At 37.4% G+C, this 23,163-nt stretch overlaps 1 protein-coding gene across 1 annotated transcript; it reads right to left on the reverse strand.

Annotated features, from left to right (window-relative positions):
- Window positions 1-2,071: 2,071 nt before the first annotated feature.
- On the reverse strand, window positions 2,072-22,449 carry map7d2a (MAP7 domain containing 2a; the record flags this gene model as incomplete). The annotated part of the gene is made up of 18 exons (XM_081364737.1): window positions 2,072-2,330; window positions 2,840-3,686; window positions 5,529-5,583; window positions 5,842-5,892; window positions 6,161-6,265; window positions 6,653-6,824; window positions 8,016-8,166; window positions 8,928-9,286; window positions 9,418-9,533; window positions 10,696-10,808; window positions 11,078-11,203; window positions 13,368-13,457; window positions 14,601-14,700; window positions 17,236-17,399; window positions 18,868-18,945; window positions 19,102-19,200; window positions 20,167-20,277; window positions 22,407-22,449. The coding sequence occupies 18 exons, from the start codon at window positions 22,447-22,449 to the stop codon at window positions 2,072-2,074; spliced, it is 3,039 nt and encodes a 1,012-aa protein (XP_081220863.1).
- Between the last annotated feature and the right edge of the window lie 714 nt (window positions 22,450-23,163).

A 23,163-nucleotide genomic window follows, 5' to 3' on the forward strand; every position in this document is an offset into this window, starting at 1 on the left:
GTCTACTTGTATAGGGTGTTGATAGCTTATTGGGAAGGTTTTACCCCGTGAAAGATGATCATCTTATCATTGCATTTATTACATAACAAAATATAATATATTGTCTTATTCAAAGTGTGCCTAAAAATAGGTCTCCATAATTACTATTATTATTACATGTGCATAAAATCATGAAATGGTCATACACCATTTTAAAATATATTAAATACTAGAACAAAAAAAAAAACATCTCAGGAGACACATGACCTGGTAAAGACAGTTTATTGGTTTCTAGGCATATAATTATGGCTTGATGCTCATGCCACCATGCACATCATCTACAGTAATCACAACTTGAAGTCACTGCTGTACTGTATTTAGAGATTGAAGAGGAGACACTTGGAGAAGTTTAGAAGTTCCCTGCAGGCTAATCATACAGTTTTTCAAGTAAGCTTTTTTCTGTGCATCCACACTATATAGAACAATTAAACAACAAAGCTGTTAACTCTCATACCCACCCACTCCACACATGTATACCTGAAATACCCATAGTCTATTGAAGTGTTTAGGCAAGTAAAAGCACACCAATGTTTTTTTGGTTTGGACCACAACACTTTGTTTTTTCAATGTCAAGGAATAAAGTCAGGACTCCAATTTAACTGGTTTACATTTGTCAAAAGAACTGAAACTACATTGTTAAGCACAGTGATGACACCGGAGGAAGAATCTGACACTAATATTGAGTTCATTACCGGTAAACTAGGGCTTTAAAATGGGCTTTCTGCCTTTACTTTTTTATATACATGCTGTATTTGTCGATGGTCATATTTGTCTAATGTACTAATGTCCTGTGTTATAAGCATTCAATAGCAAACTGGGGGTTCAATACAATGCAGGTTGTGCGATGCAATGCAGGAGATGTTAGTTGAGCTTAAAATATACAGCAATTACTCAACAAAACATTTCATAATAATACTGTTACCAATGAGAAAGAGTCGACTGACAAAGAAACATTTTATCAAGTATTTCTAACTACAAAGAGTTAATATTACACACTATTTATTACTTCATACATTTTTGATGCCTAAAATGTATGAGTAACCAATCAGTGTTCTGTCTCTATCCAGTGATGACAATGTTATTGGAAAATGTTGAACTCTGGCCTGAGAGACCAAGATACCTTCAAAGTATTGTCCAAACCCTCTTACCAGCAATTGTGGCCATCCAAATCTGTATATAAACATACACACAACACGCATATAGCGAACACTTCACGCTTGAGTTAAATTCTGTACGTAATACTGAACCAGGGCTTCAATACACTTGGTTTTTGTGCTGTAAAGATTAAAGGCAGAAGGACATCATTTTTAACGAGGACAACATTGAAACTAGACGAATTTCACACTCATGCCCAGCAGTTTCTCCCTTCTTTGCATCTTCATTTCCACTCTTTCCTTTTCTGTTGAAAGTGATGAGCAATTATCCCTTTGCAGTCAGATGCGCCAATGTAGTCTGTCCCGTTACCTGTTAAATGAGCAGAATAATATATCATGTTTATAAGGGTGTATCTATATGAAAATATTGGAACTGGTCAATCTCTAAAATCGTGAAACTATTCAGCAAGATTGCTTTAAATTGATCAAAAGTGACAGTGATAACTTTTATAATGTCAAATAAATGCTGTTCTATTTAACTTTCTATTCATCAAAAAATCCAGAAGAAAAAATGCATCACAATTTCCACAAAAATATTAAGCAGCACAACTGTTTTCAATATTGATAAGGATTCTGAAGGATCATGTGACACTGAAACTGAAGTAATAATGCTGAAAATTTAGCTGTCCATCAAAATAAAATATTTTAAATTATAAAATGGTTAATTTCAATTGTAATAATATTTCACAATATTACTGTTTTTATTGTCATTTTTTATATAAAAAATGTAGTCTTGGTGAGCATAAGACCCTTGTTAAAAAATAAACATAAAGAAAATCATAACAACCCCAAACATTTGAATGGTACTGAATATCTGTTCTTGCTTACAGTCTATTTGTATGCATGAGTACACTAATTATTTGAACCGATTTTGTACCTTATTGTACATGGTGTTTGTCAGAGGCTGATGGGTTGTTAGGGATGAGTTTAGAGTCAGATCCAGGGCTACAGACCCCTTCTATGAGATTCTTGTTGAAGTCGCCCAGGCTGGCAGCAGGAGACAGTCTGGGATAAGCTAATTGCCCCGTCAGATCCAACAGGTCCTCCAGAGCACGCATGTTACTCATTCCATTCTGCTGGGGAGAGTTCAGTGGGGAAAATTCTGGGATGGAGATTAACTCCTCCTTCGAGACGGGGCTGAGAACACACAAAATAAACATAAAAAAATAATAATTAGACGACAATGTTCCCAGTAAATCTGAAGTGCTTCATACCTCCAGATGTTTTAGTCAGAATAATGTCAGCTGTATGTAAAAAAGCAGAAACAAATAAATGGATACCAAAGATATCAACTATAAAACTATGAAATTCACATATCACGAATGATATTTTTACATTGAAATTTGTTTTGAAACAATATTTTGTCAAAATAGACTCAATATTTATGTATAAATAACATATTGTGTATTATGCATCTCCTGTCTGCTTGTCTGTTTGATTTACATGTGTTTGCTGTTTTGTTTTTTTAGGCTGCTTCAGATTCAGTATTATTATGTGTGAATAAAAATCACAAAGTGGACATACATTATTCTATTCTTTCTCATTTTTGAACCTTTTGTTTTACTGTGATGCAGTTCCTACCTGGTCAGTGTATAGGGCAGTCCAGTGTACAGGGTTTGTTGACACAGTAATTGTGTCAAACTCACCTAACCTCCATGTACTGCACTTCATCTGCCGCTCCACTCTTCCCTTCCAAAGTGTCCAGATATATAAGAGGCAGAGGCGGTTTTGACTCTGGCAATGGGGTCAAGGAAGAGGGCGGGTGGTCTTTCTCTCCATCCTTTGATTTCACCTGTGTTATCATATGTCCACCAGCCTGAGTGAGAGTCTTTGCTTGTGGGACAGTTACCGTTGAGGTCCCCTGTCCATTGGCATGAGGGATGTCTGATTTCTTCACAGTGATATCCTTCTTGGGTCCCTGAGCTGTGGCCTGTCCATTCATTTGCACAGTTACAGGTGTTTTCACTTGGTTACTGGCCTCCTGTTTGGCCAACTGAGTGATAGTTTGGCTTTTTCCACTGGTCGGGCTGTTTTCCTGTACGCTGCGAGTGGGCATATTTGCAGGTACTTTCACTGGGGTGGAAACTTTGGGTTTGCTGTCTGTAGTCAACACACTCGTAATATTTGCTACTGTGTTTTCAGGCGAGTTCTTCAGCAGGGTTACCTGCACCGTTGCTGTGGTTGTGTCTTCTCGCTTTACCTCTTCTTTCACTTGTAAACTTTGGGTCTTCACCGGTTCACTCTTTTGTCTAATAGTCTTGGCATTTTCTTCACTTACCTTTCCTTTCTCTTCTGTTTTCACTGCAGTATGGTTGATGTTTACTTGGCCGTTCGAGGAGGGATTTGAGCATGACTTCATCTGTTTATTCGTACAGTCATTCTCTGGTCTTTTCCCTTCACTCGCCAGTTTGTAAGTCTGGCCATGCACAGAGGTTGTCTGCATGATGTTATCCTGAGGTTTGACCTCAGCACCTGAGGTCAAATGGTTACCACCTGAGAATAAAAGAGGTGTTGGAGACTCTTATAATGATGAATCATATTTTTAGCCTGATATTAGTCTGCAAAAGACAGGAAAGCAATCTCATGTTAGTAAACCAGCAAGATACTAACTAATGTCATTGTTACATGTGCATGTATTTTTGATTGATTTGTTTTGCGTAATGATTTGTCTGTCCTTTAGGGGGCGGAAGGGTTCTTGTTTATTAGGAACTGATTTCCTGCACCTGTGAACCATGTGAGTGTGCCATGTCTGAACCATGTCTGGGTGGCAGGATTTCGGCGGCGGTTCTGTTGCGCTCTCTTTTGTTATCCCCGATTGTTTTTCCTTCCACAATTATGTTTATTTTCTATTTGATGATAAATTATGTTATGATGTCCCTCTTTTGTGTTATGGCTGTGGCCGTAAGAGTCATAGGCACACTTTTAAAGGGAGATGGGGAAAAATATACATAAAATACACATATTTAATAGGATTTTTAATGTTTTTGAAAGAGTCTTTGATCAAAAATACAGAGAAAACAGAAATATTGTGAAATAATATTACACTTTCACAGTATATACCTGATTTCCATTTTAATATATGATATATGAGATTATTTATTCCTGCGATGGCAAAGCTGAATTTTCAGCACAATTACTCTAGTCTTCAGTGTCACATGATCCTTTAGAAATCATTCTATTAAACAGAACTCTTAATTTAGAACCTCATGACTTTTTACTTTGTTTTTTAAAAACACATATTTTTCTGAAAAACTACATTAACACATTTTTGCAAAGTTTTATATTCATATGACAAAAATAACTAAAAAGAAACCTTCATATATTACCTTTTATAATACTGATCTCACAATATACAGGGTGGGCCATTTATATGGATACACCGTAATAACATGGGAATGGTTGGTGATATTAAAGTCCTGTTTGTGGCACATTAGTATATGTCATGGTCACCACCCATCTTGAGGAGTTTGCCCCCTCATATATACTAATGTGCCACAAACAGGACTTTAATATCACCAACCATTCCCATGTTATTACGGTGTATCCATATAAATGGCCCACCCTGTATTTTGAAACCCTTTCAAACATGAGATCACAAAACAAAAAGCTTATTAAAAAAAAAATAATTTATTAACTTATATTTTAGTTGTTGTTATTCTCTGTTTTACATACTCTGTACCCCAATGCCCTATATTTGTATTGTACATTTTGCATTGTACTTATCTGTAATTAAAAGAAATCGTTCTAATTTGCTGATTTGCTGCTTAAGAAACATTTTTTATTATTATCACAGCTGAAAACAGTAGAGCTGCTTAATATTTTTGTGGAAACTGATACACTTTTTCTGGATTCTTTAAGTAATAGAAAGTTCAAATGAACAGCATTTATTTGAAATGATTTAAACATCTTTACTGACACTTGATTAATTCAATGAGGGGGGGGGGGTCTTTAAACCTTTAACCAAAGTCACAGAACCACACAGATGCCTGCAATGTAAAACAGAGCAGACTAAATTTAGTCTGGGCAGTCTTTGAATAGATCACCTTGAACACAACCCATGACAGAGAATATGATCCCCTACTGCCCTCTCCTGACATTGCGGTAGATACTGCAGTGATGGAAAAATACCAGCAGGCCTGCCTGACACATTAGGTAAATACCCAGTCTGCATTCACAAAACAAGGAAACCACATGCATGGGTAACACATTTCTATGGATATCCTAATAGAAACAACACCCACTTTTTATCATAATTTAAAATGTAGTTATTAATATAGGTTTTAATAATGTTGGTGTGTGAGAATGAGTGTGAGAGAGAGCAGGGTTGAGTCCTACCTGGTGGAGAGACAGGGTGGTAGACAGGAGATAGGGGCTCTGGGCTATCCTCTCTCTGTGTGAATATTAGGTCATTCTGTTACTTTACCTTTCAGACCAATCATTTCCGCTCTACTTTCTCTACTTGAAAAAGGGCTATTCATATCACATCCATTTGGATGGTAACCCATGTAGCTGTACAATGCTTTACCTAATTGATTAGAAGTCACACGTTCCTGCTCTACAGTAGAGTGCATATACAGTATTCAGCTTAGATGTCACGCTAAACAGTTGTAAATTGAAAATTGATGGATGGACTGTTTCTCACAGATACCTTCATCTCGCCGTCACTCTTTCTGGTTCTCTTCATTATTTCCTCTATTCTCTGCAAAGAATTTAAGCAGATATCAAGAAAATGTTAGCACTTTTTAATGTTGACTCCTATTGCAAAATACAAGAAATAAGAGTGAAAGGAGTAAATGTTGTACTTGGTGAAATCACGTTCACCGACTAGAATGAAATGGTCAGTGAGGTTTGGTGTTTACATGTGGTGTAATCTTTCCTTCTACGGCTTCTGCTCTTTTACTGGGTTGTGTAGTATACAGCTGATCTTTACAAAACTGCTAACTGTGGCTTGCTGCTGGTTGTACTACCTTTTTTCGCTGTTGTCTCTCCTGTTCCTCCTGCTGTTTGAAATGTTCTCTCTCCCGCCGCTGACGCTCAGCGTCCTTCTGAGCACGAATCTCTGTCTCCTCTTTCTATTGAACACAGACACAACTGAAAAGATTATGTATGGGTGGATGGATGGATGGATAGATAGATAGATAGATAGATAGATAGATAGATAGATAGATAGATAGATAGATAGATAGATAGATAGATAGATAGATAGATAGATAGATAGATAGATAGATAGATAGATAGATAGATAGATAGATAGATAGATAGATAGATAGATAGATAGATAGATAGATAGATAGATAGATAGATAGATAGATAGATAGATAGATAGATAGTTGTTTTTGGTTTTGAAAATGCAGTTGCAAACAGGATTTTACATTCTTCAGAAGTTTGGAATCTAACTGCAAGCAAATGCTTTTTGGTCCAGTGACTAAAAAGAGTTATTTCACTCTAAATCGTCTGACCTCTTTCTCCATCTGGGCCTGGAGCTCCTTCTCTTTCTGTTTTTTCTCCTCCTGCTCTCTCTTCTTCAGTTGCTGCTCTTGTCTACATTTCTCCGCCTCTGCTTGACGAGTCTTCTCTTCCTGTCGAGCTCTTTCCTCCAGCTGCCTCTTCTTAAGTTGCTCACTCTTAAGCCTGAAAATCAAACACATCATGAGGAAATGTCACTCTAACATCACTAAAACCTCACTCCTTTACTGTATTCAAGCGACATTCAAACATCACTCTGGCAAAGTATTTAACAATTTTTTTTTCTTTTAAGTATTTTTAATTCTCTTTTATTTTTAATTCTCTCTTTTTATAAGATATCTTTCAGTTTCTTATAATTGTTTAGCACTTTGGTATTTTGTGATTTTTAAAGTACTTTATAAATAAATTTGAATTGAATTGAAAAGCATTAAAAAAAAACACAAATTTGTAGCGCATTTGATAACATTGTTATGCAACGCATACTCATTATAAGGGCCCTATTTTAACAATCTTAAGTGCATGGTCTAAAGCAACCCAAGTGCACTTAGGGCAAGTCCGAATCCATTTTTGCTAGTTTAACGATGGGAAAAATGGTCGGCGTGCCCGTCGCATGGTCTAAAAAGGTTGTCCCAATTCTCTTAATGAGTAATGGGTGTGTTTTGGGCATAACGTGCAATAAACCAACCAGAGTCTCATCTCTCATTCCCTTTAAAAGCCAGTTACGCTAGCACCATGGCGGATTTTGCAAACGGAAAGACTGAACGCTTCTCCAGAGAGGAAACGGATCTGCTCGTGCACGAGGTTAAAGCGCGCAAGCAGACCATCTATGCCTGGGACAAGCCGGATTCCACCATATCTTTATGTACACAATAATAATCTTTTACATTGTAAACCTTTTATTTTTAATATTTGGCATGTTTGTGTGCTGCTGTCCATCCCTGTGTGTGTAATAAGCAGAGTGTACACGCGTTGTGGGCCCACCTATGGGCGCACATTACTAACACGCTCTTTAAATAACAAAACAAATATTGCGCCATTGACTTTAGACCAGGTTTCAGTTGGTCAATGGCACAGTCTATTTCAGTTGCCTCAAAATATCAACACGCCAACAATGCGCCTGAACACACCTCGTCTTCAGACCAGCATGCCCATGGGCACACAAATGGGCGCAAATGAAACAACGCAGCGCAGGACATGAAAATGATAACTGCGTCGGGCTGAAACTAGCAAATAACACTTGAGCATGGCGCTGCATTGCGCCGAGTGTATGATAGAGCCCTAAATATCTGAGTCACGTTCAACAAGCGGCAGAAAGGGAACACATACAAATACAGCATCAGTCACACAGACACACACTTTTCCTGCTCCTCCAGTTCCCTGCGTTGTTTCTCCTCCTGTTCCTTCAGCAGTCTGGCCAGACGCCTGCGTTCTGCAAGCAGACGAGACGCCTCCTCAGCATCTGTCGTTCCAGCAACCACCTTGCCAGCAGAGTTCACCGGTGAAGGATCTGTCAGAGAGTGAAAGCAAGAGTAAAACCATTTTCACAATTTAAAGCCACTGTGAATGAGAAGAGCATAAATACAAATTAGACATAAAATTGCAGTTAAAATGAGTTTTAACAAGCGAGACACTAGTCTAAAACTACTCAACTTTGAAAAGCTCAGGGACCACAAAACAGGATCCCTTTAGGCCCTTTTTCTAGGGCCAAACTCCTAATTTAGATACTATAGTAATTATTTTATACTAAGGAGGCCATGTGTGGTATCCAGTATGACCAAAATCTTATATCACAGCAACAGTATATATCATGATATAATTATTTTTTTCCTTAAATTTAATCAAAAAATGTATATATTACACAATCATGTAGTAATTAATGGCTATTGATAATCCAGTTAATTAAAATCTTTACAAATGAATGTTATACAACTTCCTCTTACTTGATTTGTTTAATCTTAATTAGTTTATTTTAACTGAACAGTATTTGGTATTTTTTGTATTTTATATTTGTCTTCAATTAATTTAAGATGAACTGACCGATGCACACCAAAAAATAAGATTATTAATTTAACAAATGAATGGTAATCCAGTCAACGGTGCCAAAACAGCACATAATGCAACTCAAATAAAAAACAAAACACACAAAAAGTAGCACATTAAAATATTATAAATAAGCTACATATGAAAAGCCACAAAAAATGGCTCGAGTGAGTCTGCACTATTGTACTGAAGCAGCAGGTCATATTGTGTTAAAGGTTTCAGACCCACCTGCACACTTGCTGGCAGTCGCATCATTACAGTTTGACTTGTGATGTTTTTTCTCAGGGGTCTCCATCTTGTCATTAATTTTTTGTTGGTTTTCCAAAACACTTTTCTTCTCCTTTGCCCCATTAATGTGATTTTCTGGAGGAGGTGTGCCGGAAACAGACGTCTCCATTTTTGGTGCCTTATCCAAACTTTCATCGTTAGGGCCCGCCTTCGGATCCTGACTTTTGACGTCCTCTGCTTTTTTGTCTTGTGTCTTCCTGTTGTTGTCACTGACTGGTGTAGCGGGTCTGTGTTTCATAGGGGAGGGTGGATACTGCCGCACTGTACATGGTGACTGAGTACGATTCTTAGGCACTAACCTTCAACCATACAAACAAACAGCTGATTCAGATACTTATAGTCAGCAGAGTACTGAATAAAAATGTAATTAATTGGAGAGCACTTTGCTAGCATCCTATATAATAAATATAGATAAGTGTGTGTATGTTACTTGGGTGTGGCAGGTGAGGCAGAGCGCTGGGTAACATCAGCAGGAGATTTCGCTCGCCTCACTGGTGAACCTGTGGCCGGAGAGCCAGTCCTCCTGTCTCTACGCAATCTCTCCTTCTGCAAAAAAAACACAAATAACACATGACACTCTATGGTACACAGCTGCCACATGGCAACATACCAGTTTCCTTCGCTTTGTCATTTTTCACAAACACTATCTTAATCCACTGGTGAAGTCAAAAGGGCAGTCTTTAAAGTAACCAATAATGTGCTGTTTTAACCCACTTGACTATTGATTTCCTCTCCAAGTTTTTCCCGAATATCAACCTTACTGTATATTTCTGAAGGTCTAATTTGGTTCTGAAGTTAATTTGATGTTTTTATTCAAAGATCAAATTGGTTTGACATACATTTCCAAGATTTCTTAATTTTTTTGAGAGAAGTCTCTTATGCATTTATTCGATCAGTAAAAACATAAATATTATGAAATATTTCTACAATTTCATTTGTTTTCTATTTGAATATATATATATATATTGAAATGTAATTTATTCCTGTGATGGTAAAGCTGAATTTTCAGCATCATTACTCCAGTCTTCAGTGTCACATGACCCTTCAGAAATCATTCGAATATGAGGATTTGATGCTTAGGTAACTTTTTTTATATATATTATTATCAATGCTGAAAACAGATGTGCTGCTTAATATTTTTGTGAAAAACTGATATATTTTTTCAAGATTCTTTAATAAATGGAGTTCAAAAGAACAGCATTTACAGTATTTGAAATGTAAATCTTTTGTAACATTATAAATGTCTTTACTGTCACTTTTGATCAATTAAATGTGTCCTTGTATTAATATCTTTAAAAAAACGGTAGATTCATTTATACAAAATATTGATAAAATATCACCAAATGTTAATTCTGCATTAATGAATGAGACATGTAATGATAAATTCATTTAATCAGAGGAGTAATTAATAAAACATTAAGCAATAATAGTTTTCTGTTCTATTTTCTATTGTGATACCATAGGGCAAATTTTCTTCCATTTTCTTTCAAATTGTCATTAGAGTGTTAAAAATCAAATTAAAAAAGCTTCTTAATTAAAATGAACATAAAAAATAGATAGTGATAATGAAAATAATATACAATAGAAGGATAAAAGTGTTTTATTGCCTGTATTTGCATGTCTGTATGGACAGTATGCTAAAAACAGTAGCTAAAAACAGAAGAAGTGAGCTTCTTTTGAGTTTGTAACAGATACTGTATGTCCTGACCTTGGGGGTGTTGGGGGCACTGACAGCTCCAATGGACTCTTCTGCTGGCACAGGATTGTTTCTGCGGCGGCTCGGTGACCCTCGGTAAGGTGACCTGTGAGGACTGGGGGGCACTGAATGGGAGAGACATAGGAGCATTTCTCAGTCAGAATAGATCTATCAATATTACCATTTTGTCTACACAGCGTAAACTGACATTAAACACTTAGTAAGCCACGTGTACACACATTCATACTCTTTGGTTATTTGAAACAAAGAAAACAAAAACATTCAGTGGCACAAATGAACACAGATGTAATTCAGCTCCAAGCTTTCACAACACAATACACCTGTTGCGGAGTGTGTCTGTGTGTTTGTGTGTGTGTGTGTGTGTGTGTGTTACCTTTGCAGCGCAGGCAGGACAGATGCATCTCTGCAGCACTGTTACAGCGAGCCAGTGAGGAGTGTGTGTGTGTGAGGAGGCGATTCACTTTTTGTTTGTCCATAGAATTCAGATGACCATGACGGGCTGACAGAGAGAGGGATGGAGGAATGCAGAGAATGAAGGGGAAAAAGGTAGGGATGAATTGGATTGATGGGACTGACATAACATTAATATGAATGTAGAGATGGAGGGATGTATTTGGATAGGTGTGTCCAAAGACTCTTTTTTTAACATGCATTAAAAACTTTATGTTAAAGAGACAGAAGCATACAGCTCCACAGATTTAAACTGACCTTGATATGAGGTTGAACAATTAATGGCAGAAAATCTATTTCATGTGAACTACTGTTTTAAGGTAATTCGGATAGTTTATTGCATCTTTTCTAACAAACCTAATTAGGATATATAGCAAACATGATGATGAAGGGCAATAAGGGGTTCTGAGAGGGTTAATATACGCATGGAAGTGCATGTGTGTGTGTGTGTGTGTGTGTGTGTGTGTGTGTGTGTGTGTCTGCCTGTGTAGTTAAGTCTATTGTGACCATGCCTGCTGAGATCCAAATAGAAAGAAAAACTACCTATGTACAGACATACATGCACACACAACACTTCAACACTGAAATAACCATAGCTGTGATTAAAGAACTGGTTCACACAAATGAAGTTGTTAGTAAAAAAATGTATAGTCACAATCATACAAAACTCACAAGAAGACACAGCAGCACACTGACATTCAGATTTGCTTTGACTTTCACCAACCAAGTACTGAGCAGAGCAAGTGCACAATAAATATACAGTGCCGTGCTAAAGAATTCAGACTCACAATTCAACAATTCTCCCATTCGTTTTTTTTTTTTTTTTTTTTATATTTATATTTATATTTAGCTTACCACCATATTGAAATAGTGCCACAGATTATCAGAAAGATGCGATTTTCACAAGGCTCTATTTGCTTAAGGGGTATTTTTACATTGCAAGCCTGTGCAAAACATGCTGTCACGATTCTAGGGTGTTGCTATGTGGTTGCTAGCATGTTGCTCAGCAATTCCTAGATTTTTTTGGGTGATTTCTATGTGGTTTTGTATTGACACAAGCAAAAAAGAAAAACATCCCCAAGTGTGATACACTTAAAAATATTTAGGCCTAAATTCTAAATTTAAGATTTATGCATTCGATTTGCAATGAAATTTCTGACCCTTGCATGCAAATTGAATGTGTTTTAAATACACAATGAGCAAGTTTATATATTTATCATCAATACATTTTATTTATTTCAATCTCATATATTTTAACTATAATTGAATATAGTTTGTTCCTTAGCTAGCCATATTTGATTCATATTCATACTTTTTAACTGAATAAACATGATTATAAACTGATCATGTTCTAAGCTATTTGAATAAATAAATTTTGAAATTATGTTTTTCATAAAACCAACTAGATGCCAATAGTTAAAATTAAACTTTGGCATGATTTTTCCAGTCCAAAATCTTAACCGTTTAATTTATGTATGACTGGCAAATATGCATCACATTTATTTGTTTTCTTAAAACTTTTTTCAAAAATGGAAATGTTATATGCAATTTTCCTAAATATTTGTGTTAGTCTGGTCCTTAGATATGGCTCATATCCCTCCTTTAGTGTAAAAGGATTATTTAAAATTTTTTACCTGTTTTATCACCCGGCAGGCAAAAAATCATAAGTGAAGCATTAGTATTTGCCATAGCATGCACCACTAATTAAACTTACTTTGGCTTTCAGTGGTTAAAAATAAAATAAAAATCCCATTAAAGTGAATTTAAATAAAGGGTTTGTAATTCAGTGTTTGAGAGAAGGTGCTAAAGGCCTGAATATGTTTACAAGGCACTGTACATTCAGAATAGGTATAGCAGCATGTGAATTGCTCAGCAAAACAAAAATCTTGGACATTCTCATACTTGAAAGCAGCCTTCTCTTGTCATCCCCTTATCTTGCTGGCTCTTGATCTAAAAACATTTTCAAGGCAGCTAATTTTACATAGCGTTAATGGGCAGTCTCTTGTCTGAGACCTAAATGCAACTGGGTCACATTTGGATATTATGCAAGCGTTTACCCCATTTAGCCCCGTAAGTGCTCAAGCAGGAACCAGGGAAGGAGAGCAGGCTGGTTTAGAGTTTTGGGATGGAAACCAAAAACTAGAAGAATGGTGTCAATCTGAGGGGACAGGAGGCAGAAGGTGGTGAGAAAAGGCCAGCTTTAGGGTTCATACCGTTGCCTGATTCGATGGCAGTAGGAGAGGGGGCAGCGAGGTCATGGGGGAGGGCAGCAGAGAGAGGAGGCGGGGCATTCTCCCAGTCACCTGGGCGATGGGGTCACGGCAGAGCACAGCAGAAACAGCACAGCGTTATGGACAGACTGGGCACCCTTAGGTGAAGTGTGTGTTTTTGGGTTGGTGTGTGTGTACCTTAGCACACACACCTAAACACTTTCACCACATCCTCTGGCGCTCTCCAAGCATAGCAGCCAGACACAATGAGCAGGGCTGATCTGACTTCAGACACACTCAAACTCAAAATCTGTGTCCTTCACACACACACATACACACTGCAATCATCAAATCAGAACACACTTTTATGATCAAGTCCTGAAATCATCTCAGCGCTCTCAATAAGCATTCACACTTAATTTCTAGGGGAAAACATAAAGCAACAGGAATTAGGATGATTGTGTCTTAAGATGAATCTTTGAAATATCACTGTGAATAAAAGCAAACACTAAATTAATAAATGTAACTTTTTAATTTAAGATGTCTTTTCAATTTAAAATAAATAAATAATTTCATAATGTTGAAATTTTATTTTATTTTACAATCAACAATGACCTCAATATTGCACAAACACACATTTTTCCTTTTGAACTTCCCTAGCTTTTTAAATGATTAAATCTAAGGCTCCAAATCAATAACCAATTTCTTAACCAATTAATGAGCCTGTATCTAAATCAAGCCAAAAGGACGGAGCGCAGCTCACAGAAAGTGCTGATTCACTCATGCCTGCTTGTCTTTCCTCTCTGATGAGCTGAATTATGAAACCTGAGCTCAGCTCTAGTAACACTGTGTCCTAAACCCCAGACAAAACCATGCAAATGCAAAGACGCAGCACTATAGCTGCACAACATCTTCTTAACATACAACTGCTCCGTGGAAAATTTACAGTTTTTTTTTTTTTTTTATGTCACCTCAAAAAATGATCTGGAACAAAAAAAACATTTAAAGCCAATAATCTTGTATTTAACTACTATGTAAAAATAAATAACGTTCATGACATAAAATGAAGATGGAAATTTTAATAATAAATTAAATTGAATTTAGAAAAATGCAAAATAAAAGCATTTTCATGAGTGGTCTCAATCCACCATTTCATGAAAGATTTTAATCGCAGTAGTGCCTTCCTTCCATTCTCACTCCATCACTACTCACTCTCCTCCACTCTACTACACTCACCTTGGGCGGTGCCGTTGGGACCCCATACCCAGCGTTTATTCCTGTTCTCCAGCTGCAGGCTGCGCTCATGTGATCTCCTCATCAGAGCCTCCAGACGCTCCTGTGTGTGCCGTTACAGCACAGGAAACACCAGACACTCACTTCACCAATGGATATTTACACCAACAATATTAGCACAACTACTCTATGAACAAATATATGCACTGAAAGAACCATATGAGTGCTCATATGCACCACCGTTCAAAGGTTTGGGCTAAGATGTTTTATTTTTTGAAAGAAACAAATACTTTTATTCAGTAAGGATGCATTCAATTGATCAATAGTAACATTAAAGACATTTATAATGTTATAAAAGATCTCTATTTCAAATAAATTCTGCTCTGTTAAACTTTCTGTTAATAATATAATTTTTTATAAATGCAGTACATCTGTTTTCAACATTGAGATTAATTACAAATATTTCTTGAGCACCAGAATTATCACCAAATTAGAAGGATTTATGAAAGATCATGTGACACTGAAGACAGAGTAATAATGCTGAAAATTCAGCTTTTGCCGTCACAAGAATAAATTACATTTTAAAATATATTAAAATACAAAATTACTGTATTTTGGATCAAATAAATGCAGCCTTGGTGAGTATAAAAAAAAAATATTTCAAAAACATTTAAAAAAATCTTTAAAGAATGGTACATCACCGACTAAGATACTAACTATAACCTTAAACGTACAGTATGCCATTTTTCGCCACTAGGGGTCGCTAACCTAGTTATTTACAATAACAAAGGCGTAGATTGATGACACAACATTTGCTAAGAATTATGGATCTTGTCGTCAACGTCAAGCCGACCGATCTAATAATGTTTATGGATGACTGAATACATTGATATTTTTATCATGACTGTGATATGAAGCAGTTCGGGATTGCTAAGAGACAGCTATCAGCTCCAAACGCGACGCGAGTCCCGCGGATATAAAAGGAATATGGACATTTCACTCTACCGAACTACACGCAGAATTACAACTCACAGGTCAGTTTATTAGACAAATTAAACTTGTGAGGTAACGCATTGCTGTTTCACTTGGTCTAACATTACACTAGCACACTAAACTGCATTTGAATGTGTTGAAATGTATGTGTTAGTCTGTCTGTATGAGACTAGCAGTAAGCTAGATTAGAATAACATACAGATCATATTCTGACATTTTATTATTGTTGAACTATAAAACATTGATTAGTTTTATGTAAATGTGCGCACCTGTTTAATAAAGTACATGTAGGAGCTTTTGTTTATATACTGTCTACGGGAGCTCTAGGCATCTAGAAAACACCACGCTGATATTGATTCTCGTTTTAGTTCTCCTTTTTTTATCCAAAGTCTGCTTGCCATGGTCCATAATGTTTGAACGAAACAACAACAGCGTGCAAATAGACATTGCGAACTACAAAGTTGTCCGCATCAGTCGCTTTGGTTACTATCAGACGGCTCTGGTTCATAGCTCTGGTTGCCATGGCAGCATGAGCGGAAACCAGGGACAACGCGGATATGACGGCATTGGCGGCGACAAAACGGAAATAAAGAAACGGGACGTTTCTCTAATTAAATTACAAATTTCTCCTGGTTTGAAAGTTGTTGGAAACAGTCAGGATAATGTAAGTACACAACAAAACAAAAAATATAACATAGATATAGTGATTTTTGCTATTTTTAAAGCAAAAAAGTTACATATTGTGCCTTTAATTTAAATTTCCCTCATTAAGTTCTTTACTAGGATTTCAGGTTGTAAAGATTAGCACTGGAACTTATTCCCTTCCATAGAAAGGGCGCCAATAAGCACCACATGATCAGGAAGTCGTGTACACAAATATTCACATGACTATTCAGAAAGCAAGTTTCAGCCATCTTATTTACGCTTTCATTTGTGTTTGCTTTGCATCTATGAAAATGGTTCCAGCAACATTTGTTGAGACCATCATCACCTCCCCCGCATGCCACCTTGTTCCTCTTTCTTTCTTTGCCTACTCCTTTTCAGGATCTGCTTTTCCAAAATGAACATAGTTGTGAAAGCTGACTGTGTGGTAGATAAAGGCCGTGTTTGAGAAGAATAATGAATCCACAGCCCAGCGAGAGATAAGGATTAAAATAAAGTCTGATCTGATCTGGCCAAATCCCTCTGATTGGAGAAGTATCACAAGCCACGACACCCAGTAAACACTCGCAGGCTCATAACAGATAAACGAGTGTGTAAGAATCGTGTCTGCCCTGTGGGTGGCTATTCATTGCCATAGATACAGTGCACTTGCTGAAAATGTAATTTCACACAACATAAAAAGTCATGATTCTTTTTTTCTTTTTCTTCTTAAATTCAGATGGTTTTAATCACAATGCAGCCCTAAATTAATTCACAATACAGGCTGTGTAGTGTACTGCAGTTATTTGAGATGAATCACAAGGGATGTTTGAAATTACTGTCCTGGCATATCAGGCATATCAGTGAGAAAATTACATTCGAAAGGTCAAGGGAAGAGGAGCACAATTATCTTGTGTCCTTCTCAAATGAAAAGAAAAACAGTATCTATAATTCCAGTGACTCATTAACCTAGGACTGGTGGATTTGACTAGAGATCTCTGACCTTCTCCTCTTCTAGCTGCTGTCGTCTCTTCTCCTCCACGGCTGCCCTGCGAAGCTCCTCCTTCTGTCTCTGCTCGTCCAGCCGCTTCCATCGCTCTTCCACCGTCTTCTCATACTGCAGCTGTGCTCGCTTCTCCTTGTCCTTTATAGCTTGCTCCCGTGCAGCTGAGAAAGAGCGAGAGAAACTATTGACTACATTCTGGTTTGTTATGAAAAAACCCCATCCAACTCAGAACTCATCATCGTTACTGAAAGCTTCTCACAGGGAATGTTCTTGTGTACATTCACTATTTTTTCAATTGTTGGTCTATGTAGAAACTGGACAAACATCTTTGGCAATTGGCATTGTGTTGTTTAGATATCAGGACAGGTTACTATGGGTTAAATTGTACCCTTAGGTAGATTTGGTTTGTAGTGGACAAGTTCATACATCTTAACAAACTTCTTACAAACAACTGTACAAAGGATGGGAGTCATCATTAAATATCAAACCATTCATCCGCTGTAACTGTCTAATACACAGAGACACTGGGGAAAGCTGTGTCTCCCCAATCAGCCTACTAGACCATCAGATGAGAAAATCACATTGTCCAGATTCAGTATGAGATGTTGTCAGGCTATATGTCAGTGTCATTATTCTAGAATTATTTGCTCGTAACTTGTTACAAAATAAAAAGTCTCTTACCTCAGTCAAACAAACTTTTCTGTCCTGTCATACTCTATACTGTGCTCGCGGCACGCACTCTTTAGTTGCACACGCTGTATATCACATGAAATTTTGGGCATGTGTTTAGTTATGTTGTCAATTAGCAAGTTATGAAATGACCAAAAAGTACCAATAAATTACGTAACTGGTACGTATCTACGTTTACGTATCTTGTGTTTGCTGTGAAGGATTTTTGAATGCAGGTTTTATTAACAGTTCATGTTAGTATTGTGTATATACCAGTGTAACTAGCTTCTATAACCTTGACCCAAAAAACACTTTATGTTCACTTCATGTTATTTTCTATATTTTTGATGATCACACTAACTTACTTTCATAGTAACTTACTTTATTGTATTATCAAAAACTAGTTTAGGACTGCTATTTATTAGCCTTACCTTTTAATGTTCATTCATCAGTGTTATTCTTATGTATGTATATATGTATGTTATGTAAAGTGGGAAGGCACTTGTGTGTGTCGACCATTTTTTAGAAATAAATTTGCCTGGTTCAAATTCCTACAAATCTGGGTCGAGGTTTAATGACCTTGGGAAAATATTGGTCCCATGGCCAAACCATTAGGCAACTACTTTACTAGACCATTTAACAATTTGACTCAAATTGTTTCTGTTCTTTAAAGATTTATTTCCAAACCAAAACACTAGGGAAAAGGATAGAATTGTTTCAATGAAAGCATGATCAAATATTATGGTCATCAAGGTTATATCAATGTGAAAATTGGACAGTTTCCTTAAATAAAACAAATGCCGGTGCTCCATTTCACACACAGCTTCACAATTGGCTTCAAAGTTGTTGTTTTTTTATTTTTTAAACTTGTTTTAAAATCTATCTCAAGATATTTGCATTGCACTGCGTCTAGCGTTAAAGAAAAGTCACACATACAGAGACATAAACAGACACGCTTACCCAAACTCTTCTCCCTCTCCTCACGTCTCTCTTTGGCAAGCCTCATCCTATCATCTGTCTTCAAATAGCCCTCCAAATCTTTGACAGAGTGACAGGGAAACATAAAAACAAAGGAAAATAGACACTTTATCTCTTTAAACAGGTTTTACACTGCCTGTGCTTTTAGAAAAACAGTCAGGTGAGTTGGAAGATGTCCACTCAACAAACAGAAAAGGTGGGACTTACATTGTTTACCTGCATATGCGTTGGTATTGGCCGAATGGCGTGAAGGTGAAGCGTGCCCATTGGTCTGAGTTTTCTTTTCTGTGACAGTGGGTGGGGCCAGTGCATCAGCTTCAGACAGGATGAAGATAAAGGATGAGGAGGATGAAGAAGAAAACCTTGTCAGTCAAAGTTCATTAGTAGCCATTGTTAAATCTGCAATCAACCTCTTTTCAACAATATGATATCTGTCCAAACATCAGACATAATATAATATAATATAATATAATATAATATAATATAATATAATATAATATAATATAATATAATATAATATAATATAATATAATATAATATAATATAATATAATATAATAAATGCATTCCTGTAGCTTAAAAAATACAGAATACAGAACACCAAAGTCATGGGTTTGATTCCCAGAGAAATGAAGAACTGACTTTAATAGTTTAATAAAGGTGCCGTGTACAACTTCTGCATCAATAGCATAGACTGTACAAAAATATGGACGTAGTGTGCGTGACGTCACCCGTAGGTTTCTGAAAACCGTTTTTGAAGCCTAAAGTGGGCGTGGCCGACCGTCGCCATCTTTTTTCTGCTGTAAAGTTGGGTATTTTAACATGGGAGAGATACAGATCTGACTCCTGCACCCAGCCTCAAGCGGCCAGTCGATGAATTGCCGTTGAAATCACTTCCGTGTTGGTTTCAAAAGAGAGATAGGGAGGTTGCCGCTTGATCAATAGCAACAGAGAATTGTAAAAAATGTTGACTATTTCCGTCTGTGCCAATAGCCTTGTGGGTAGTGCGCCGACATATAGCGCAGTTCCCGGATCGAGGTCCTTTGCCGATCCTGTTCCCCTCTCTCTCTCTGTCCCACGCTTTTCTGTCATATCTGCACTGTCCTATCTTTTAAAAAAAATACTATTTCTAAACTGATTTTCCAAACACCTCAACCACCCTATCTGCAATTTTTTGAACAAACTGATAGTTTGGCTTACATAAACTTGTCTGCACTCTACTTGATTCATCACAAAAACGAAACATAATGTCACTGGGCAACTGGTTACTGGAGGGTCTTACTCTGTTTCATAGAAGGGCTGCCTGGGTTGGTTTTCTGGTAGGTTGGTGAGGCATGGCCATTGCTTTGAGATTTCTTTTCCGGAGTTAAAGGTGATGTCATGACTTTAGTAACTGCAGAGAAATAGAGAGCACACCAATCGTGGTGAAAATTGATTGAAATGGCAAGCTTCAGTTTTGAGAAGACCTTGACATACATTGCTGGCCTTGTTAAACAGAGATATTGTACTTGAGTTATAAAGACACACACATAAAAGTATATCAAATGGCAGACAGAGCATTACAGAATTACTGTTAAACAAACTGAGGTTGGCTAAACAGTTTGTTTATGTTCTAGCAGAAAGAAGAGACCATTGATTCCTTCTGGACTAGATTATAAATCTGAAGCTGTGGCCTAGTTACTTCTGCTTCATCTATTCCCAAACTTTAAATGCAAACACAATCAGTCATTTCACAGTCACTTAATAGAGTCAGACATTATATCATTTATCCACAAAGATTTGCACCCATGGAAACACATAAACAACACTCATTGAAATAAACAATCCACTGACAATCAATATATTAGGCAGTTAAGCACAGAACCAAATTACATTTCGTGACCTGAAAAGTGCAGTGGGCTCTAAAAATAACTAGATGGTTCTTAAATTGTCTACTTTATTTTCTATTTCCTTGTTGACAGCATTGAAATCTTTTTAGTTCAGTTATGTTCCGTTTCCGATCTTCTTTCCTTCCTCTGCATGACGGTTCTTTTAAATAAATTGCTCAATCATGATGGTGTCCGTTGTTGGCTCTGTCTCCTTCCTTTCTCTCTGCTTCCAAATCTATATTCCCAGGCCAGTATACACACACGCTCTGCTATAAGAATCAGAGAGTGCACAAAAAGCTGACTGAGAATGTGTGAGCTCAATCTTATAAAGAACAATGAATAAAGCAACACAGCACTACAACTACTCTGGGTTTTTATAATAATTTTAAATAATTATAAATAAATAATTTTGTAGGTTCTCTGGATGTCTTTACTTAGCACTACAATAAAGACCATGAATGAAAAAAAAAAAAAAAAAAAATATATATATATATATATATATATATATATATATATATATATATATATCCTCTAGCTCGAGGCCAGGGGAGTGAGGTTTATCAACAGCTCTTACTAGCTGGCCTCTGTTACACTCACCCCCCTAAACCTCACTCCCATCCGGGTCACAGCACCAATGTAACCCCTCAAGGTCCTACTCGCCCTTACTCTGAACCCAGGTTGCCGGCATGAGAGGCGGGCGAGCTAACAAGGGCGCTAAAGACCACAGGCTCTAGCTTCAGTCGCTAGTGTGCCTCTTGAGGCCAGAGGAGTAAGGTTTACTTGCACAGCTCCTACTAGCTGGTCTCTGTCACATTTATAACACACTATATCATAGAACCGAAATGTTTAGATGTGGCTCTAACTGTTGTAAACTCAGTTCTTAAAGTCTACATAACTTTATAGTATATACAGTAGTAAGTCTAAATAATTATCTTAAACTTAAGAGTGATCTATTTAGATTTGGTTAAGGACACTGAAGTAACATGCAGTAGGACAGGGACAGTTCTGCAGATGCTGCTTAAATCACACGCATTCACTCACACAGCTAGACTGAAGCGAGCTCCTGAGCCGGATGTTGCTCTCTTCATCGATTTTCCATTAAATTAATTTGGCAAATGGACGTGGTTTAGTCTTACCGGCTCTAATCTCATCAGAGTTTTGACTTTATAGTGTTGGGCGGTGTTCGCCCCGTCAACTTTCGAGAGCCTCCCATGCCATGAAAATGCAACGCAGTACAAAAATAATGTAGGCTAGCTACTTGCCCCATCTGAGGATGACAAACGTACAAACAATAAAGACCTGAGTCGCACCGGCAATTGTATGAAACAAAAAATCTGAAAAAAGCAAAAGGTAATAGGACTAAATGAAAGAAGTAGAGCACGGCCAGTTAGGATGTGAAAGCATAATAAATCAGAAGCTTTAGCGGTTTTTGTCGGCAAGATCAGACAGAAGCATTTTGAAAAGGAAATAATTCAACTGGGCACGTCAGTCATTGTTCTTCATCGCCACACTGTAAGCTAGTATGCATGCTAGATAAGCATAAACATATCTTTGAGTGAATCATTGTCCTACTCATCCAGTACCACGCTAACACCGCAGGTACCCTTACTGAATTATTGACAGACAGAATGTTACCTTTGCGCAAGTCGCTCACCTGTCGTTGCACTGACAGCGGTGTTGACAGCGTTCTCCGCCATCTTCGTGGTCCACCGGCGGCTCTCCCAACCGCAATGTCACGGACAGCGACGCAGCAAAACGCTATCCCCAAAAATTCAGGCCAAGAGAAAAAGCATAGCCAGCCCCTTCCTGGACTGCTGCTGCGGTACCGGGAACCGAACCGCTTTCCACAATCTCAGCAGAATGCGCTCTGTGGCGCTATCACAGATTGTTAGGTTTGCAGTGATGAATCGATTGAGATGAAAGTTAGTCTCGCGCGGCAGCCGGGAGTTTTTTTGTTTTGTTTTTTGTCAGCTGTCCCGTAAAGGGGATACTAACACCCGAATAGCGTTTGTGGAGAGAGTCTGGTTAGAGAGGCTGGACAGCGCAGTAGTGCTGAAACACTGAGTGACGTCATCGACAGAGGCAGAGAACCGATTTCGATCTTCGAGAAACGACTGCCCACGTCCACATGTTCACAACCAAAACTTTTCAAATTACACATTTTTAGTAGCCTATACTTAGGGCGAATTAAAGAAAGCAACAATAGTACAAATTAAAATAGTTAAAATCCAGTTTTGTGTTGGTGTATACACAGAGAAAACAGAGAAAACGATGAACAATAGCAGTAAAAATGTTAGCGTGTGTAAATTTTACGTAGGTTTTGGCGCGAGCTACGCGTCCACTACAATTCCACTGACCTCAAAAATATGCAAATTCGAACGTCACGGTCAAATGTAACTTAGATTGTACAT

The sequence above is a fragment of the Scardinius erythrophthalmus genome (genome assembly GCF_964197995.2).
Source record: "Scardinius erythrophthalmus genome assembly, chromosome: 5".
Taxonomy (NCBI): Eukaryota; Metazoa; Chordata; class Actinopteri; order Cypriniformes; family Leuciscidae; genus Scardinius; species Scardinius erythrophthalmus.